Consider the following 18954-nt stretch of genomic DNA (forward strand, 5'->3'; position numbering starts at 1 on the left):
TTTTTTTGGAACAGATTATTGGTTACTGTCTGGCCAAAGATCTTATAAAGTAACCCAATCCTCTGCCCTTCCAGAACAGGCACAGCTAATGCCCATTGCTAAGAGGCACCAGCGGCTCCTGAGCGAGCTGCTCCGTCTGAATCTCAGTTCCTGGGTGACTCGGGAGCCGCTCCACGAGATGCAGGATAAACTCCCCATCTTTATTCTGATTGCAGCTGGACTGTTTGATTTATCAGGTGAGTGATGTGTTTTGTTCTAATCTCAACTGCCGCCTTTTTGCCTTCTTTGCCTCTATCATCAGTGAACAGAAAAACTGTGCTCAATATTGGGCATCAGTCTGGGTGTGTGACCACAATGGGATGAGGGAGCAACTTCTCTCTGCTTGTGCAGCCGTTCTGGAAGGCTCGAGATTCGGTTTAAATGTTGTTTTGTGGGGGTGTAGTGGCCCCAAACCAGGACGCAGCTCTGCTGTTTACCCAGGCTGAGAGACAGCCCATTCCCCTTCAGGTACAAGGGGAAAGCAAAGGACAAACACAGTCCCATTTCATAGAGCTGGTCCATCACAGCACTGAGGGTCAAACTCGTGTCTGCTGAAGTGTTGTTCAGAATATACTTTTCCAGACCCCGCTGTTCATCACATCAAGCATGGAGCTCCTCTCTTCACCACGCGATAACACAGTGTTCTGCAGTTTCTTGGGGAGCAGCTGTCCACCCAAATATCTCTTGACAGTATGAAATCAATGCTGAGTTTGTAATGCTGTCCTGCCTCAAGTTCCTTGGGCTGCTGTCGCTCATTGCAGGGAACCAGTCAGCCTTTGCTTTCTACCCCCTATTGCACGCCTGTGAGCACAGCCTGCAAGTGTCCATGACATTAACTTGGCCAATGTGTCTACGGGCAGACGGTTCTCATCGTAAAGATAAACTGGGGTGGGTGGTGTCAAAGACCTTTCCACCTAGTTAGTAATTCTTCATATGACCCCGAGTACAGACAGCAGAGGATCAGATGTAGAGCAGCTGGCTGCAAGAATGGCAATGCAGAGCTGCCCATCTCCCCTCCTGTGTGGTTCTGGATGGAGTCGGTGGCCACTTAACGCTCTGCTTCCCGCTCAGCCTGTTGCAAAGTGCTGCCGCAAGCTGTTCAAAGTTCGTGTAAACCTGAATAGGCAAAGGGCTCGTTTTCTGTTCCTTAGGTGCCTCCGGGAATGAACACCATGTCAGGGAAGCATTAGGCTGGAGCCCTCCTGGAGAAGCCCAACCAAGAGCTGAGAGCAGCCCAGTGCCCAGCGAAGTGTTTTCCATCACAGAAGATAACTTGGATGAGGTGACCTTTAATTTGCAGAGTCCAGCAGTTGACTCTGCCAGCGGAATGACGGCTGACTCCATTCCCATCCGCACAGAGACAGCTGCAACAAGCACAGCCGTGCTGCCTAGAGAGCTGGGCAGAAACGCGGAGGTGCCTGAGCAACTGCACACAGAAGCAGCGATTCTGAAACTCCAGGACGGGCACACGTTTGCCAGCAAGCTCCCGAGCAGCGTAAGCATCCCTGTCTCCACACAAGCATCCCAGGCTACCACACATCTGGAACAGCCAGCCAGGACACAGCAAGGAAAACCAGAAAATATCACCGCGGCTGGTTTCAATCCCACCAGCTCCAGTGCGGGGCTGCCCCAGCCCTTTCTCAGCAGGGGGACACATCGAGACTCCCCCGAGCTTGCAGCTGTCTCTTCCGTTCCTGTTATCAAGCAGGTGGAGGTGTCAAGTCCTAAAATGCCTCTTCTGACTTCAGTGGTAAATCTCCATTCTTCAAGAAAAGAAACAGCAGCATCTCCGCTTTCCACTGGAGTTACGATTGCTCTCAAAGGTGCGAGGATGGATTGGTTACCAACAGGAATGCCCCCCGCTAGCAAAAGGCAAGAAGACACAAACGCACAAGTCCAGCCCGACAGCGACGCTGGTGTGACACCTGCGTACGTGAGGAAGACTCAGAGTACGGATGCTGAAGTTACAAGTTCTGCACTCCTACAAAAGCCAGCTTCAAGGGACCTTGTCACGCTCTATTCCAGAATGGCACAGACAAGTGCTGTTCAGGTTTCCCCTACTTCATCTCTGAAGCAAGAGACGACAGGCAGCAGAGCCAGAAGCTCAACAACAGCTGTACAAAATGGTTCTGGACAGGCTACTCGGCTGTCTGCTCTTCGGACACCCCCACAAGGCAGCGTACATTCTGCACTATCGTTGCATCTGGGAGCTCCAGTCCATGACTTACTGCCACCTCCATTTCAGGGGCCCATTAGCACGACCAGTAGACAAAAGCCCGTCTCTTTGTCCAGGACTGTCAATTGTACCAAACAACACATTTCCCAAGAAACCAAGAGGAGCTCTCTGGAAACCTCTGTTCTCGTTTTGCAAAGAGATACCGATCATCAGACGATGACAGGCAAACCTGAAAAACCCAGATCCCCTGAGAGCCCACAGGCTTCTGCTAGTTCATCCTCATTAAGCCAGTCATGGATTTCCACATTAAAACCTTCCCAAACTACTAAAAAGCTAAGAGGAGTAACACCTGCACTCTTTGCAGGTCCATCTGCCTTGGAGAACTCATCCCTCCAGCCTGTAAGCACATTCCATTCTGTCCATGCAGGGCTTCAGCCACCAGGTACATCTTTTCCTGCTTCTGTTGGATTGCAAGTAATGGGAATCCCCACCTCTGCTGAGAAAGCACTTCACATACCAACTCCATCCACACCTACTGGTTCTGGGTCTCGAGTTCAAGGCATTTCAGCCCATCCTGTATCTCAGAAAGCCTTCTCTATGATGCTACAGATGAGCACAAGGGAAGACTCCAAGAGGAAGAAAAGTCTCCCGCAACAGATAGGGAAAATTGGTTCTCCTGCACCGACTCCACCATCCGGCCCGGTCCCCAGCCCCTCTGGACCGCATGGCAATGGCAGCCCAAGAGTTCCCCTGCTCAGCTTTGCTCCTTCGGCCTCCCACACCCAGCCAGCTGGCAGCCCGGCAGCTTTGGCTCCTCTGGGTGCACAGGGAAGCCGGTCCAGCCCAACACCAGCACATCCTGGACCGGTGGTGCCCAGGGTTTCAGGTGAGATCCCGGCGTATCTGGCACAGCGGTTCGGTGCACATCATGCAGCTACCGAAAACCTCAGTGCCTTCAGAGGCGAACTTACAATGCTACCAACATCCCCAAACTTGTCCTTTCTGCTTAGAAGTACTAATGGCATGATCTGCTTGCAGCCTATGCAAGGTTCTCCTCTACCCACAAACTTCCCAAACGCCAGCGTTGGGGGTCTGGTTTCCATTCAGCAAATCCTGGCAGCAGCAAATTCTTCAGCTCTGGACCTTGCAAACTTACAAAACCTGAGTCCTTCTAGCTTAATTCTCGTTAGGCCTGTATTTATCCTTTTGCCCTCTGACAGAGCAGATTTACAGGTGGTGACATCTCCTGAGGGTGAAGATGACCACAAAGCTGCCCTCTTGTTCACGAAGAAGCAAGAACTGAATTTGGGTACCACCGAAAGCAGCCATGATATCCCAATGCAAACCAGCTCCTCTTCTCCCACAAGTAAGTCCCCGAGGCCTGAAACCGCTCTCTCCACTCTGTCCAGCCAACAAGCAGAGAAAACGCAAGTAACTCCTCAGCCAGTGCTAACTAATCCTAATTACACAGCCACCAGTACTTTGTCTCCAGCTGTTGCCTCAGCACCAAACCGTTTGCTGGACGCAGGGGCCAGGACCAGCACCGCAGCGCCGGCCGCACACTGGCACCGGCCGCCCCAAGAGCTGCAGCTGCGTGCTCCCGGTCTCCAACAGGACGAGGGGACCGATTTGCTTCTCCTTCGTGGTGTGTCCGCAGGGCCCTTCACCTCCCCGGCGCCACCATTAGCGACCACTGCACGGCATGGCCCCCACATCTCCCCCAAAGTGTTTTTCACCACTGAAAAGCCACATTCTTCTGTGATCCCTTTACTGTCAGCAAAGGGACTCCCTGACACTCGAATGTCTCCCCGGCCTCCCTTCACTATCACTGGGATTGCCGATGGGGTTCAGCACGGTAAGAAACTAACGCTGCAAACTGCCAGCCAGCACCAAGGCTCGGTGACCACGTCTTCCTCTGTCCGTGCCCAATGCGCTGAGTGTCCCACCTTGCGCTCAGCGAGAACCACAGAACACCCAGTAAAGCTGTTCACAAGCATCACGCCTTTGCAGTCCAGATCGCAAGGTCTCCTAAGTACTGAGTCACTTCAAAGGCAGCCTGTACCTAGCACAGTGCCGGCTTTCTCGGTGCTTCCAGCTGGAAATGATCACAAAGACCCAGCAGCAGGCAGCACGGCCTCTTCAGGAGTCACTGTGCACGCTAAAGCAGCGCAAACCCGAACCGCTTCTATAAAACCTGATCTTACTGAGCGTTTGGAATTCACTCCCATCGTGCCTAAGCCCTTTATAGTGACAGCGAGACTGACAACAAAACCAGCGCACGCTCCATTTTCAACAACGGTCCAAATGAAAACAACAGTTTCTGGGAAATTTCTGGCTACAAATACCCATCCAAGGATGTACAGAGACTCTCCTGCAAGCCCACCTGCGTCTGCACGTGTTCCCCTGCTATCAGCCGTGAAACACGACCAGATCCATCGAGCCCCTGCTAAACTGTTCTCACAGACCAGCACAGGAGAAAGTACAAAACCAACTGAGATCAGCACAAGTGCAAGAAAGATAGGAACTGGTAAATTCTTGGGAACAAGCACGTCCCTGTCAGCCGTGTTCAGCACGAGGATGCAGCAAGCCCCCACAGCAGCTCTTGGGAAGAAGGTTGTTTTAACTCCAGTACAGCCATCTGTGGCTGCAGAATCTGTTATTGCTCTTGAACAACAGCCTAAATTGACTCAAACCACATCACAGTCTCCGTTAGCAATGACTTCTCTCTCTGCAGCTAAGGGTGAGTATGTCACTTCTTCACTCAGAAACAAACCAGCGTTTCTCCTGCCAACATCAACTCTCCAACCTGATCCCAACGTGGTGCTGCCCGCCACTGCCAGAGTGAGCAAATCAACTGTGCTCTCCACAGCCATGGGGAAGGGTGAGGACACAGCAGTGCAAGGAGATGTGGCCGCTGCCGGCCGGCTGCCCACTCAGGCACCTGTGTCTTCTCCACATCGGCCATCAGCAGGACGCCCTTTGGTGAAGGTATCACCTGAAGATAACACTGAACACCAGCCTGGTCGTTCCAGCCCTGACGCTCTGATGCACGCCACTGGGCCATCTACAACAACAGCATTTTCTGTCTCTGCTAACAGACTTGTAAACAAGGTTACTAATCAGTCAGCTGTCTTCAGCGAGGTAGCTGTCAAGGATGCTGAGATGCTTCTAGCTAGAGATGTCATCCTATTCCTTCCAACCCCAGAGAGCCCTTCGCATTCTGCTCGGAGCCTGGCAGTGCTTACGCCGCAGGGGGATTCCTTGCTGGGTGTTGCAAACACTGGACAATCTGAGAGGCTGTTCCTGAACACGGAGGCAGAGGAGATGCTGAGAACAGACGAGGTGACAGAAGAAGCAGCTGAGGGCTTAGTAACTGCTCTAACACCGCTGGATTCGGAGCCCAGCGCGCTGCTGAGGGAATCGCATCAGAGGAGGGGTTTGCAGTCAGATGCTGCCATTCTGAACGGGTAATTATCTCACTGTAGTTCCTGTTGCATATTCATGCTGCATAATTTAAGAGAGGGAGTTAATATCCAAATTGCTCCATGGGCTCAGTAACATGAGTATGCTACACTGTGGTTTTACAAACACTGAGTTTGTTCAGCAATGACATTACATTAAAAAAACAAGGCGGGGGGGGAGAATCTTTTCATGTTTTGGATATTAATACCGTCCTTCAGACCTAGTTTTCTTTTTCACAATAGTTTTGGACTCCCTGCCTCTCAATCCGCTTGCAATTTTGCAAGTGGAACATTTGATATTGCTCAAGCGATCAAATGCAGCGGCTGAGAAGGCAGCTATTCCCACACAGGAAAACGCTTCCAAGGTGCCCTCAGTTCGAGTTATTTGACTGTGCAGGGAGGCAGGAGGTGATTCTGATCATGGGTGGCTCTATCATGCCAGGATCTACATGTTGTTCGTTTGTTTCAACTTTCTGTTGAGTTTCCCTGGGAAAACTCACCCTGATGCTGTTCTGTTCCTAACAGGCTGTGAGCCCAGCTGGCACTCAGCTTTGTTTCCTTCTTTCCCCAAAGCCTTGCAGTTGTGAGTGACGATGTCTGCGGCTCCGGTAACTACACCGTGCAGATGACCCTGCGCCCCGCTGCAGAACCAGACCCCGAAGTCGACGGCTCAGCACCTTCCCAGGAGACTTTCCTGGCTTTGATCGCCGTGCAGAGTAACGGCAGCCAGCCCGTGCTGCAGATCCGATCGTGCTGCGTGACCCCTTCCGCCAGCCCGGGGGCACCGGGCGCCACGTGCTGCCTGTTCCGCAGGTCAGGCGCGGAGCTGCGGCGGTGGGCAGAGCATCCCCACGGCTCTTTGGGGCTGGGCTGGGAACGGGCTGATCCCTGGAGGACGTTTACAGCAACCTCCTGCACTTTCTGCTAGGGGACATCACAGCGGTCCAAGGGTGGGAGACGGCTTCTCCACGGGCCTCCATTTCCTCATCAGCATCTCATGGCTGTTCTTGCCAAACGCATCTGGGTTGAGCACAGGGAAACTGGAGGATTCATTAGCTGATGTTTGTAGTGTGTGTTAGAAGTGCTACACATTATCGTCACCAGTAAAAGAGCTTTCTGATTTGCCCATATTGGCTATAGTGGGAGATCACCTCTGCACTGCTTCTGAATTAGCCCAGGGCAGGCAATGACTATCGCACTACAGCAGCCACTTCAATGGTTGTAGCAAAATCAACCTCCACGAATCGATTCTGCTGCCCTACGACTGTGGCCTCCTCAGCAGGGACAGGCACAGCCCGGGACACCGATACTTTGTGGATTTCTGTTTGGTTCTGATTCTGTAGAAGCGGGCACCTTCAGACCTTGTGCAGCCCGGTGTCAGCAGATCCCTTCTTCCCTGCCTGCACTCAGGGAGAGCTGGAATTTGAAACCATTTGCCTTTTGTCCTTGCCAGGTTGCCATTTGAATGCAGCCACATCCAGGTGCTGCAGAGCAGTAACTCCGGAGCCGCTAGCTTCACCATCCAGCTGTTCCAGATGCTGAATCATTCAGTGGCCTATCTGCACTGCGAGCTCAGTGTCTGTCTGCATGGCAAAGCAGGCTGTGAACAGGTATGTGTGACACCTCTGCTCTCACTGGCCTAAGGAACTGTTGGAAAGATTTGGTGCTTCCAGCAGGCACAGCTGATTCAGTAAAGAATGGTGGTGGTAGATTGTATGGTTCATTCTTCACCTCCTCGATATTCTGTGTCTCCTAAAGGCCCAGCTCAATTTCTGCTCCCTGTTAGGCTGAGCTCACAGTGCTATATTTTCACTTTACGACCACAATTTACCATCGCTTTGTGTAATAAACATAAGAAGCATGTCAACAAATAAGCAATTTGCAACCATAGAGGTGAATTGCAAGGAAAAGGCTCAGCAGAGCTATAATAATTTCTCACTGTAGAATTACGTGGAAGGGCTCAGATCTGCCTTTTCAGACGTTTTTCACGTGTCTTTGCCAGAAGTGCTTTGAAAGCGCGGAGCCGCTCCTGCAGCCGAGTGACAGGAACAGCCACGGAAACCCGCACAACCTGGTCTCATTCGGTCCAGTTTTCAGAACAAGGAACAGGTTTCTATATCAGCCTAGGGAAGGTGGGTCTCCTGTGTTTCCTTCTCTCTGTCTCTCTCTTGCAGAAGTTTCTGTTTGACTTTTCCTGCTGTAAGAAAAACAGTACACTTTTAACAACCCTCTTGACAGCCACCTGCCATGACCAGATTGCATCCCAATGACTCCTCATCTTTGTTTTGGCCTTCCTGTATCCCAATGAGATGTTGTCCAGCTATTAGAAAGAAGTGACACTGACCCCAGCACATCATGGGCATGAGAGACTTCTGAAATCCACTGGCCCCATCCCTGAGCCACCTCATTTCTTGTGCATTTATTTGTGTATGCAAAGAGCATTTACTGCTGGGATTTTATGGCAAAGAAGGCAGTGTGTTTGAAAAGACACTGCCCATCCGGATTACTCTATGGAAGGAAACTTAGCCATACCTGCTTGGCATGCTGTAAAGATGAATGGCAGCTTCACCTTCTTTCTTCTCCATCCCTCTCTTAATGCTGTTCACTGCTCGGTTACCTCTTTCTTTATTTTCAGGTCCTGGTTCTGCCATGCTGGTGCCCGTTCTGCTGGGATCCCTTACTGGCTTTGCTGTGTTGGGCAGTGCCTTCATAAGCCTTTGGCTGCATCATAGACAGAAAACCAAACACACAGACTGTCCACAAGCTGCAGAAATCCATGGCCTGTGACCCAGGAGCAGCTGACTGGTCCTGAAGATCCCGACCCACTGCTACACTGATCTGAAAAGCAATTGATTTTGCTGTGCACACTGTATTGCTTTTGTAGAGCTTCTGCTGACCCAGGGAACAAGATACCCAGTCTCTGCTTTAAGCACCTCGCTCCTTCCTTTCTTCCCTGCTGCACAAGCAGTTCCACCAACTACAGAGTGGAGGAAGAGCTGTAGTAGTGGTCCAGCGGTAAGGGAGAGCAGAGCTTACAATGCAGTATGGGCAAGCACCAGCACACGGTCTGCTCACAGAAATGGGAAAGCAGACGAGAAATCAGGTGGTATCCACGCAGTTAATTTCCAGCAGCTGGAGACTGGATGGAGGAGCCTGTGCTGCAGGCTGGTCTGTCAGTGCTGGGACAAGGCGCTGAGCCTCCAGAAGATGGCAGAGATGCAGCTGCTCTGGCAGAAGGAAATAACCCAGCGCTTGCATGTAGCTCTTCAATAAAGCACCGTATATTGTTTTCAAGTGCTTGAGCAGCGTCTGCGCTTGTTGCCAATCTGGAAAACGTGGCCTACATCTTGTTGGACCTAATGCCGTGTGGACTTCAAGTACCTGCACGCATTCTCAACATGGAAATTCCTGTTAATGAAGACTGAAGTGTGTGTGTAATGAAACCTTATTTAAGAAGTGGAGCCTTTCTTTGCTAGGGTCCCGTGAGACTGGACTTGAATTAGCGATGCCAATTCACTTTTCCTACTCTTGCTTGTGTTTGCCTGGTGCCTTGTACTGGTGGTGACTGTAATGAGTACACAATCTGTAGGATTACACTGTGGAAAGGTACCCATAGTGTGCTGGATATTGGTATCCAGGTCTTTCTTTTGACAAATGTTAAAGGTGTGAGGTCATTGCTGACTCTATAACAAGTCCTAGATTGTCCTAGGTAATTCCTGGCTGCCATAGACACTAAGAAGTGCTACCAGATGGTTCTGTTAGACTCTTCTACCGGTAAATAGTTCTACAGCTGGAAAATGTACTCCTGAATTCTAATGGCACACTTAGAGCCTTGGAAATGAAATAAAAGCCTCCTAGTAGTAAGCGCAAGAGTCTGGTGGAGCCGAAGGAGGGTCGGTCGGAAACTGACCCATCTGGGCAGTTGCAAACAGACAGGTGGGGAGAGTCTGTCGGCTTCGTGGGGACTGCCCGCGATCGTCCGGGGCGGGCGGGGAGTGTCTGTCGGCTTCGTGGGGACTGCCCGCGACCGTCCGGGGCGGGCGGGGAGTGTCTGTCGGCTTCGTGGGGACTGCCCGCGATCGTCCGGGGCGGGCGGGGGGGGATGCGCCGTCCCTCTCGGGGTCGGGGAGGGCCGGGGCTCAGCCGCGGGGCCGGGGCTGCGGAGGCTGCAGCCCCGCCGGGAGCGGCCGGGAGGGGACCGTTCGCAGTCGTCGCTGCAGGGAGCAGCGGGAACACCCATTCGGTGAGAAAAGCCGCTCTGCAACCATGCAGTGTTTTCCTCCACTCCCTCTCCAGAACTTTCTCTAATAAAACACGGGCATTTCAGTGAAGGTTTGTCCTGCCTGTGCCTACACACGAGGGAACGGAGCCCCATCCTGCTTGTCCTTGGCTCGGAAGTTGCATTGGCAGGTGAGCACCAGCAAGTGGGAGTGCAGGTGGCCAGGCTGGTACCCGGGCTAGAAACATCACGCTTGGTGGGCAGCGTTTAGGGAATGGCAGGAAATCAGCAACAATCACACGTTAGACTCTGATTTATGTGGGTTGGTTTGTTTGTGGTGTTGTTTGTTTATTTCCTAAAAGTGTTTTTTCCTTTTCCTTCTTTCCCTAAAGCCTTGCAGTTGTGAGTGATGGGCACCTGGTGCCAAGTGCAATGGAGACATAGCTTGCACTTCACCTGGATCACTCTTCCTCCAGTAATTTATTCTGCTTTCATGTGTAGCTAAAAATTCCAGGTCAAGACACCATGATAATTCCCCTTCAGAAACACTAATTACTATTTGTATTGCAGTAGCACCGGGGAAACAAGCACCACATTATATTTGACTTATCTACAGAGACGGTGCCTGTGCTAAGTCATCAAACACATACATGCACAAGACCCAGACGAGTGTCATTAAACCCTTTCTACAGCTGGGGAGTCAAGACATGAAGCAGCTAAAAGCATGCATGCTGTTACTGGTGCTCTCACGGTTGAACTGCTCAGACCAGTTCTTCAGTATTCTCCTGTTTCTTCAGCTGTCTCCTGCAGGCATTTGACAGCATGCTTCAGCCCCGAGGAAACCGCTCCGGCTCGCTGTGTTTGGTCTTTTTTCTCTTGAAGCATTTTCTCAGGTTGATGCATTAATGTTTACCACGTTAGTTCTGGGGTCTTCTCTGTTCTTTACCCTCCTGGAGTGTTTTCTGCGTCTCCATCCAGCCCACCCCTGCAGTGCTGCACTGTGGATTTCTCTGGGTGTGAAGCCTTCCATCCTTTGAAGCGTGGGTCTTCCTCACTTTAACCCAGCCCATAGTGATGCCCCAGGCGAGGAACCCCATCTTCAGCACAGTGCAATTGCTAAGGGATTGTTGCCTTGCGCTGGTTTTCATCCTGTACTCTTTATTTGCTCACCTAGCGCTTGATATGAGAGAGAAGGGGAGCCTTATGGAAATGTGGACATACACCCAGGCTGGCCAAGCTCGACGCGGTACCTGGAATTAAGTAATGCAGCTCTTCTGCATATCAAACGAGAGTGACACCGCGGATCCACCTCTTAGCAGCAGCGTGCCCCACCACAGGTAACTCCCTGTGCAAGTCAGGAGTAGGAAGCGCTCCTTTATTCTCTGATACAGGCAGAGCAGGAGGCAGACGGCCAGCCTGCCCTTGCTACCATGGCTCTGGAGAACGACAGGCAGCTGGGCAGCTTAACTGTCTTTAATAAGGAGGATTTTGAAGAAGACTGGGTTAAAGTGGCCAGCGGAGGCTTCGGGCACGTGTACCAAGTCAAGCACAAGAAGTGGCGAACAGTTTATGCGGTGAAGTGCTCCCCGTACCTGCTGCAGGACCCCAGCGCAGAGAGGTAACCGTGTGGCCTTGTCTAGCTCAGCAGTTCAAACTGTCAGAGCTATCGGTGGTGATCTGGTGCTAAAGCTGAAGGAAATATTCACATGGCTTCTTCTCCATGGGAAGTCAAGTTTTTGGTACCCAAAGGAAGTGGAAAAATCACTAGTGATCAGGAGTTCTGCTTCTCTCTCTTTCTTTCTTATGTGTGTATGTGCAAGTGGGGAAGGAACACTTATACAGGGCAATTAGCGTTGAAATAGGAGGCTAAAATAGACATCTTGAACTAAACATGGGCATGTGGGTGAAAGCAGCCTGGTTACTTATTTGCAGCTTTCACTGGACATTAGAGCTAACAGGTACCTATTAGACTAAATGAAGCATTTTAAGATCCAGGTTTAAAGCTGGGGGACAGAGAATTCCAGCTGGTTTTGCTCATGAAGTTCTCTGCTCCCTCGCCCGTACCCTCTGGACACGCTCTTCTCTTTCCATGGTGCAGCTTCCCTTTGCTTTTCGCTTTGTCTCTCACCTGCAGAGGCTTTTCTGCTGACCCCCTTGGGTCTGGAGATACCAAAGCCAGATAATAACCACCACTACCCGTACAATACAATATATATACAATATAGGCAGCCTCCATGAAAAACAGCCGAGTCAGTGAAGTTATTTATTCTAAAATGTTGTTCTTCTCGGGTTGGAAGGATTCTGCCTGGTTAGAAATCCCATGCTTATATGACTTTTCCTGTCATCTGACAACAATTGCGGTGGTTCAATCCGAGCAGTGACTGTCCTGTTTAGTTCGCACTGCTCATGCTCTTCAGATGTTGTTTGCATTTAATTCTCTTTGGGGAAATAACAAAGTGAGCCCAGTTAATCACTTTTACTTCTGCATATATCAATTCTGGTAGATTTAATAATATGGCTTTCATGGATTATCTCAGCTCCTGGTGTGCGCTGCAGAAGAGTGGTTGAATAGAAGTGTTTATAGCGTCGCTTCTTTCTCCGCGTTCATCATCTTCTGGGAGGGGGAACAGTCAATCTGCACCCTGTGTGCTGAGGGCTGCAGCTGTGTTAAGCCTGTGTTAAGCCTTTCTTCCACAGTGGGAATACAATTCCTGAGATTCCACAGTCCAGAGGAACATTTTACTGTGGGGAGCCGGCTAGAGGAAGTCTGGCAGGAGGATTTGCTTAGCTGAACTATGTTTAGAGCTGTCAGTGGCCTGGAATAATGTTGTTGCAAGCTCAGATTAATTCCCAGGGTGTTCTTTTTAAATGCAGCTTCGCCCCTTTACTGCTTGGCTGCTGTCAGCACGCTCTGGGCACCCCGACTCGTTCAGCAGGTTGGGAAACGTAAAGATTTAGTGAAGCAGGTCTATGGGCAGACGTGTCTAGACTCCTTTTGGCACCAGAATCACCACGTTCATGGACAGAAAGGCACCAACAGAGGCACGGGAACAGGGGTGGCCCAGGCGAGCCCTCTGGCCCTGCCAGCTCCCGCTGCTCCAGCTCGGCAGGTCAGTGTGGCAGGGACGCTGCAGCTGCCACCGAGGCTGCCCTGGGGACATTGAATGGAAAAGGCTTTGAATGCTTTCTCTAGGAGCCCAGTGCTTGAATTTTGCCCAAGCAATCCTCAGCTCATTTTGAAGAGTCATAACACTCCGTATGTTAGATTTTAGTCTGCAAAAGATCACCATACGGTTGCTTTACCACCAGTTCAAGGGGCAGAACGGCATGCATCTCTGCCTGTGAATCCACTGATACCAAGTCTTGGTTTCACTGTTTGTTTTGGGTTTTTTGGGGTTTGTTTGTTTGTTTTCCAGGACCAGTATGAACTGCCTCATGGAAGAGGCAACCAAGATGGAGAAAATCAAATTCCAGCACATCGTCACCATCTATGGGGTCTGCAACAGCCCTTTGGGGATAGTGATGGAATATATGGCAAGAGGGTCCTTGGAGAAAATTCTTCCCACTCACAAAATGTCGTGGCAGCTCAAATTCCGGGTCATCCATGAGATGGGCTTGGCCATGAATTTCCTGCACAGCATGACGCCGCCTCTGCTGCACTTGGATCTAAAACCAGGGAACGTTCTCCTAGATGGGAATATGCATGTCAAGGTATGACCTTAACGCTGTGTTTGTAGCGACAGGTTATTTCTCAAATAAGAGAAGGGTTATTTTTGCAAATGACTCCAGAATCCTCGTAACTTAGGACTCAGTTAAAACCACTGGCTACCATTTCACCAGGGCTTTATCAGCCTTCAGCTCCTAGGCACCTCCTCACATCCCTGGTTATGATGGGTACAGGCATCTCCCAGCTAATACAGGAGGGGTGGGATTGTGAGCATTACGGGAGGAGGCTTTAATGTTTTCTGCTTGCAGATCTCAGACTTCGGGCTGTCAAAGTGGATGGAGCAGTCTAGCCGAATGCAATATATCGAAAGCTCTGCTTTGAGGGGCACTCTGAGCTACATCCCCCCCGAGATGTTTCTGCAGAACAGCAAACCCCCGGGAATCAAGTACGATGTGTACAGGTGAGGGCTGCCTTGCTGTTCAGGGCTCACGCAGTGTTGCCACCCGGCTCTTACACAGCACGTTGCCTCTTTTGGGTTATATTCTGGCTCTCTGCCTTGCATAACTCGACGTGAATAAAGCGGAAAGGCACAGAGAGCCTGACTTCCACAGGAAACGCTCTAAGCCACTCGCCCCCTATACCAGTTCTTTTCCCGAGTCACCGGAGATGCGTGTGATGATTCACAAGACCTTGTCCTTTTGGTGTGGGGGATGAAATCCTTTCATCTTGAAGAACTTGTTTCCTAATTTTCCCATTTCTCAAGAAGATGAAAGCAATAAGCGAATTTTATGTTCATGTACGTATGGGAGTGATTGCTCATGATCTCTCCTTGCCTGCAGCTTTGGAATTGTCATTTGGGAGGTGCTTATGCAGAAGAAACCTTATGCAGGTAAATACAGACGCTTCTTGCGTGCTCTGCACTTATGAAATGTTTATTGCAGGCGTCTTCACAGGGAAAAAGCCCAGTGCACGTTGCTCTTTTCCAGGAGCCAACATGATGGCCATAATAGTCAAGGTTGCAGCTGGGAAGAGGCCCTGCCTGGAACCCATCAGCGAGGACTGGCCAGGGGAGTGCCAGCAGATGGTTGACTTGATGAAGAGGTGTTGGGACCAAGACCCTCGGCAGAGGCCAAGCTTTACAGGTGCAGTGGCTGGTTGTGATATGGATTAGCCGGGGTCTGCTGCGTGGAGTAAAAAGTGGGGGACAAGCTTGCGCACGACACTTTGCCACTTAAATCACCTATTGCATGGAAAAGCTTGGCAGCCATTTGCTGTCGACACATCCTCCTTCTCCCTCTTTCCTTCCTCCTTGCGTGGTCCATATCTGCAAGGCTCCTGCAGCCTTGGGTACTGAGTGGGTTCTCTGGTGTGCACAGCTAACGGTCTTTTTGCTGTGGCAGATATCCCCGTGGAAACAGACATGCTGCTGTCGCTGATCCAAAGCCTCGTAGTCGATCCGGAGAACGAGCGCCTTGTTAGGAAGATGTCCCACAAGCCCGCCATCTCCGGGAACCAGCAGGTGAGGGAGGCTCCCGCGCCGCTGTTAACGCCGCTGTTCTCAGCCCTCTCGAGAGCGCGCTCCCTGCCTCGTCCCTGCTCGGCGTCAGGCAGCAAGGGCACAGCAGCAACCTTTGCACGGTGTGGTTGCGCAGGTTGTACGTCTGTAATTCGTTTTTAAATCCCTGTGTTGCTCTGACTGGAATTAAACAAAACAAACCCCGCAGTTTTCAAGGTAGTCACAATTTTAGCCCAGCTACTGGAGGGTGATTTTATCTAGAACTCAGCTGCATACAGTGAGAAGTAGCTGTTGATCACTGTGGCTGTTTTGAGGCTTTGCCTGGTTGTGCAAGGAAAGAGATGCCCAGGTACAGGGTATTGAGGAGGTGGGGACATTTGGGTTCCCTGTGCCACAGAGAAAATGACCAGCTGGGTACGTGCTGCGATAAGGAAGGAGAATATATGTGCATTTGGGAGCAAATGAGTAAGAGGAGGAAAATGTAATTGATATCCAGAGATCATGTTCAGGCTCTTGTGTTCCTGTTAGGGTCATCATTTCCTTTGCTGAGTTTTGGATGCAATAACAGGATTGGCTAAAAACCCCTCAAACTGCAATACAAAATTCTAGAGCAGCTGCAGAGAAGAACTCTGTGCAAATGCGGTAGAATGCAAATGAACAACTTTGTCTGATGGATTTTTCTTTTCCCCTTCCTGAAAATGAGAGTGATAAAGAAGAGTTCACCTTCCCCCAGGACACTGGAAGTGGTGGTAAGTAGGGGACTTTCTTTGTAATTCAGAAATAAAGCAGGGGAAACCTACCCAAAGCAGCCTGTTTCCTCGCTCTCCGGGGATAAGCGTGTGGCTCAAGGAAGTTTTTAATGTGGATGACTTTTTCAGTTAAGGAAAGTGATCCTTACAGGAAATAGCAGACATAGCTCCTGTGAGGGGGTCCAAGCGTCTCGCTGCTTTCTAAGAGGCCGCATGTAGCGCTCTTGCCTCGTTTCATGTTCCTTATCTCTAACATGCCTTTTATTTCATTTCATACTGTGAAGGTTCAAAGGTTCTCCCTCCCGTCTGGTGCACACCAAGCGATTTCACTTGGTCTTACCCTCTCCTGTTTTGTTTCCCCTGCCTTTAGAAACTGATAATCAGGAGGTTCATATCCCACCTTCTTACAGTGAGACTGAGCATGCAGAGGACATTCTGCCTGAGGAAATCTGCAGAGTCCATGAGAATGGCCTCACGTTGCTTCACCTCATGGTGATCCAGGGCAACGTGGAAAAGGTGAAGCTTCTCCTGAGCTGCAAGGCCAATGTGAACAGCCAGGTGGCCTGTGGCTACACCCCTCTCATTATGGCCGTTCAGAAGAGGTCGCCGGAGATCTGCTCGCTTCTGATAGAGCACGATGCAGACATCAACATGCCCGATGATGATGGCTGGACGCCTCTTCACTTCGCCGCTCAGAATGGGGATGACAGGATTGTGCGCCTCTTGCTGGACCACCAGGCGCGGGTGAATGCTCAGGAGCACGACGGGTGGACCCCCCTGCACTTGGCGTCACAGAACAACTTTGAGAACGTGGCCCGTGTGCTGCTGTCTCGCCAGGCTGACTCCAACACCCAGGAGATGGATGGCAAAACCGCCCTGCATGTGGCAGCTTGCTTCGGACACGTCAGCTTGGTGAAGCTGCTCGCCAGCCAAGGGGCGGACCTGGAGAAAAAGCAGAAGAACCTCAGAACCCCGCTTCATGTTGCTGTGGAGAGGGGGAAGTTCAGGGTAGTCCATTATCTGCTGAAGAAGGGAACCTCTGTCAACAGCCTGGACCAAAACCATTACAGTGCCCTGCACCTGGCTGTGGTGAGGGGGAAGTACCTCATCTGCGAGAAACTCATCAAATACGGAGCCAACGTGGAGCTGAGGACAGACAAAGGTTGGACTCCCCTGCACTTGGCGTCTTTCAAAGGACACATTGAAATCATCCACCTGCTGAAAGGCAGCCACGCCAAACTGAACGCCAAAGGAGGCATGGACTGGACGCCGCTCCACTTGGCCACTCGCTACAGCGACGAGCCGGTGGTGTGCGAGCTGTTGAGGTGTGGGGCAGATCCCAACATCGCTGAGAAGTCGCACTGGACCCCCCTCCATTTTGCAGTGCAGCGGGGCTCCTTTATGACCGTCATCAATCTCCTGGAGTGCAAGGCAGACGTCAATGCCAAGAACAAGGTGGGCTGGACACCCTTGCACCTTGCAGTCCTCAAGGGCAATATGGCCATCATAAAGACGCTGATTAAGGCTGGTGCTCTGCTTGACGTGGAAGATATCACGGGCTGCACAGCCCTCCAGTTGGCAATTAGACATCAGAGAGAAAACATCATTACGCTGCTTCAAGGCAAGGACTCGATGAACAAATCGGGGACTAAGACTCTGGTGAATGATGCTAAGATTTCAAGACCCAGATTTGTTCCAGGAAGAACAGATTTGTAGATCCATGGAGTCTGGCATTTATGATTTGAGTTATTTAATATCAGGTGCTATGCCTTAAACCCCCATAGCTCGTCACCTGGTGATTGCGGGAAAATACCTTTTTTTTTTTAAGAGACGTTTTTAAGCACAAACACTAAAAGAGTTGAGGGAATTGGAGCTGCGGAAGGAAGCCCACAGCTTATTTTCCAGAGTCTGACGAAGCTCGTAGGACATTTTAGCTTGGTGATGCTGCCTTTAGGCAACGCTTTCCTGTTCTAACGCTAAGTGTGCGGGGATGGAAATGGGTATATGTCTGCTTCCTTTTCATATGGGCAACGCTGAAACTGTGCACAGCAACACACATATGTGTCTTCCGCAGATTTTATTGCTTGTATTTCTTGTTTTCCTACAGAGCAGATTGGTGTAAAGTGGCCTTGGCACAGGTGGGAATTAAATCATGAGATTCTCACCTGCTGCTGCAAATAGAGGCTCAGCATATGGTACGGCAATGTGTCAGATTTCTTGACATCTCATTTGTGAAACAAGAATAAAATAAAACAGGGAAGGAAGAAAAATCACTGGTAGAAAGTATTTAAATGGATGCAACACAGATGAAAGCAATTCCAGAATAATTCCAGTCCACCCTGTCAGAAGAAAAGAGCCAAGAGCTCTTTTCCTAAGCGTTCAATTTGCTTATTGACTGCCTCTGCACTTCAGAGTTTGAACACCGAGGCCGTCATTAGAAAGATGGCTGTAAGGAGAAGCCAAAAAGTGGGTGCAGTTCTGAACCTCGTTCCCTGCCATGAGCGCTACCACTAATCCCCAGTCTTAAGCGTGAAATGCTGCTGTGGGACTTTCGTAGACTGGGTGGAAAGTTTCTCCTTAGAAAAGCAGTATCTGTTTTGGGTTACCCCGAATTCTCAAAGCACCTTTTCTTTTTAATGAGCACCTGGGGGGGTTGTCAGCCAATTACTCTGTGCAAACGAGCAGGTGGGGGTCCCAAGGCCCAGCTGTGGGTATTAGCTCAAAAGGCTGCTCTCTAGCCGGCTTTGAGGGGATAGCATCTTCTGGGAAGCAGATGAGATGTTGAGTTCAGTTGCCCAGATTCAACCATTTCTGCTGAAAATATGCTTCTGTTGGTGAGTAGAACAGAATTTATGACAAGTATATCCTGGTTTTATGTGTGGTCGTCCTTGTGGGAGTGGTTTTTGGAGGAGAAGAATGAGGAAAGTTAGGGAGCGGTGTAGGTCAGTATGCTGCGGAGTGTTCTGGAGAGCGAGGAGGCTTTCTGGCCCCAGAGAAGAAATAATCACTTAATGGCTGATACCCCAGAGAACTCACTGTCTTCAGGTGAAGTTTTAAGTCATGTCTCTGCTGGGCAATAATTCTTCATCTTCATTGGGAGCATGTTCTAAAGCTTGAGTATTTATCT

General features: G+C 50.5%; 2 protein-coding genes across 2 annotated transcripts; both read left to right on the top strand.

The window, feature by feature from the left end:
* The first annotated feature begins 80 nt into the window (after window positions 1–80).
* LOC136111382 (uncharacterized) lies at window positions 81–9587 on the top strand. The gene is made up of 6 exons (XM_071798801.1): window positions 81–236; window positions 1191–5682; window positions 6250–6489; window positions 7130–7286; window positions 7679–7808; window positions 8312–9587. Exons 1-6 carry the CDS (start codon window positions 89–91, stop codon window positions 8461–8463), a joined length of 5319 nt encoding a protein of 1772 aa, XP_071654902.1. The 5' UTR covers window positions 81–88; the 3' UTR covers window positions 8464–9587.
* A 656-nt stretch (window positions 9588–10243) lies between these two features.
* ANKK1 (ankyrin repeat and kinase domain containing 1) lies at window positions 10244–18118 on the top strand. Its single transcript, XM_065855801.2, has 8 exons — window positions 10244–11513; window positions 13312–13606; window positions 13871–14022; window positions 14402–14451; window positions 14549–14704; window positions 14963–15081; window positions 15782–15827; window positions 16198–18118. Exons 1-8 carry the CDS (start codon window positions 11326–11328, stop codon window positions 17541–17543), a joined length of 2352 nt encoding a protein of 783 aa, XP_065711873.1. The 5' UTR covers window positions 10244–11325; the 3' UTR covers window positions 17544–18118.
* Window positions 18119–18954: the final 836 nt, after the last annotated feature.

Source organism: Patagioenas fasciata, chromosome 24, assembly GCF_037038585.1.
Source record: "Patagioenas fasciata isolate bPatFas1 chromosome 24, bPatFas1.hap1, whole genome shotgun sequence".
NCBI lineage: Eukaryota > Metazoa > Chordata > Aves > Columbiformes > Columbidae > Patagioenas > Patagioenas fasciata.

Excerpts from the sequence above, each read along its gene's own strand:
- ANKK1 (XM_065855801.2), top strand. The coding sequence starts at position 11,326 with ATGGCTCTGGAGAACGACAGGCAGCTGGGCAGCTTAACTGTCTTTAAT. Across the intron at positions 11,514-13,311 it reads CAGGACCCCAGCGCAGAGAG|GACCAGTATGAACTGCCTCA; the intron begins GTAACCGTGTGG and ends TTTGTTTTCCAG. Across the intron at positions 15,828-16,197 it reads CCAGGACACTGGAAGTGGTG|AAACTGATAATCAGGAGGTT; the intron begins GTAAGTAGGGGA and ends CCCTGCCTTTAG.
- LOC136111382 (XM_071798801.1), top strand. The coding sequence starts at position 89 with ATGCCCATTGCTAAGAGGCACCAGCGGCTCCTGAGCGAGCTGCTCCGT. Across the intron at positions 6,490-7,129 it reads ACGTGCTGCCTGTTCCGCAG|GTTGCCATTTGAATGCAGCC; the intron begins GTCAGGCGCGGA and ends TGTCCTTGCCAG. Across the intron at positions 7,809-8,311 it reads TCTATATCAGCCTAGGGAAG|GTCCTGGTTCTGCCATGCTG; the intron begins GTGGGTCTCCTG and ends CTTTATTTTCAG.